The 1,117-nt window shown below is 61.2% G+C and overlaps 1 protein-coding gene across 1 annotated transcript in view; it reads left to right on the forward strand.

Moving 5' to 3' along the window:
- The first annotated feature begins 597 nt into the window (after positions 1-597).
- TTYH1 (tweety family member 1) overlaps positions 598-1,117 on the forward strand; it is a 16,207-nt gene continuing 15,687 nt past the window's right edge. The window contains exon 1 of the mRNA XM_077756921.1: positions 598-603. Coding sequence (XP_077613047.1) covers positions 598-603 — 6 coding nt within the window. The remainder of the gene's footprint in view (positions 604-1,117) is intronic.

Below are 1,117 nucleotides of genomic sequence, written 5' to 3' on the forward strand. Positions count from 1 at the left end.
GGGTTCCCTGGAGCAGGTTCCTGGGAACCTTAGTTTTAGCCGCAACAGGGACTGCCGGACAGTGATGTCAAAGTGGCTGGGGCCCCTCCAAGGGCCTCTACGTCCCCGTGAACCAGTGTGGCATCAGTGGGTTCCTGTGAGACTCAGCACAGAGAGTGGCTGGAAGGCTCCTCTGTAAACCGCACGGTGGATGGAAGGGGTCGGTGGAATCCTTACGTCCATCGAAGCAATCCTCAATGAGCTTGGAGAGGTGCTTACACACGTGTCAGGCATTCTTACAAAGAGGGGAGGGGTCCCTAGAGAGATGGGCCAGGTTCTATCCAGGGGTGGGAGGGGTCCTTATCACTGGTAAGAGCAGGCATACGTTCTAGAATGGTCTGCACACATGGGAAGCGTTGTTTACAGAGGATGTGTTTTTATACAGACTTACAAAGGTGAGGATTGTATCCAGATGGCATCCTTTATAGGCGAGACTACCCTCCCACACAGAAACGAAGGGGTTTTATGGGTGCGATGACCGCTCTTCGGGAAATGCTGTGCCAATACTCAGCGCCCTTTGCACAGGCCTGTCAGGGACCCTTAGGCCGCTGCAGGGCGATGTCGGTATGGGGGCCTCATCTGGACACGGCTGTCCCCGGACGGAGCGGTACCCGCGCCGGAGGGGCGGAGCGCCCCCTCCCGCCCCAGCTTGCGNTTGGGGTGTCCGAAAGCGGAGGGCATGAGGCTCCCGTACCTGGAGGTTCCCCTGGGACGGGCGCGGGGAGGCCGGAGCCCCGGCTCCTTAAATAAGGGAGGGCGCGGGGGCCTGGACCCCTCACCCCAGAGGGGGGACTGGGGCGCCTTGGATTCGAGCGACTTGAGGGCTCCAGGGTCACCAGGGAGACGGGCCCACTCTCCGTGTCCTAAACGATGACCCCTCCCCTGAGACGGTGGCGCGTCCAGGTGAACATGTCCCGGTTAAGGTGCGACTCGAGAGAGGAAGGCTGGGGTGTCCCGGTTCAGGACGGGACTGACCCCTGAGCTGGGCAAGGGGCGTGAGGGATTCAGGGCCAGGGCTGGGGAAAGGAGGTGGAGGTGCTAGCAGAGGAAGGTTCCAGCCATTCCTGGGGCAGGACAG

The sequence above is a fragment of the Crocuta crocuta genome, unplaced genomic scaffold, assembly GCF_008692635.1.
Source record: "Crocuta crocuta isolate KB4526 unplaced genomic scaffold, BGI_CrCroc_1.0 scaffold142, whole genome shotgun sequence".
Taxonomy (NCBI): domain Eukaryota; kingdom Metazoa; phylum Chordata; class Mammalia; order Carnivora; family Hyaenidae; genus Crocuta; species Crocuta crocuta.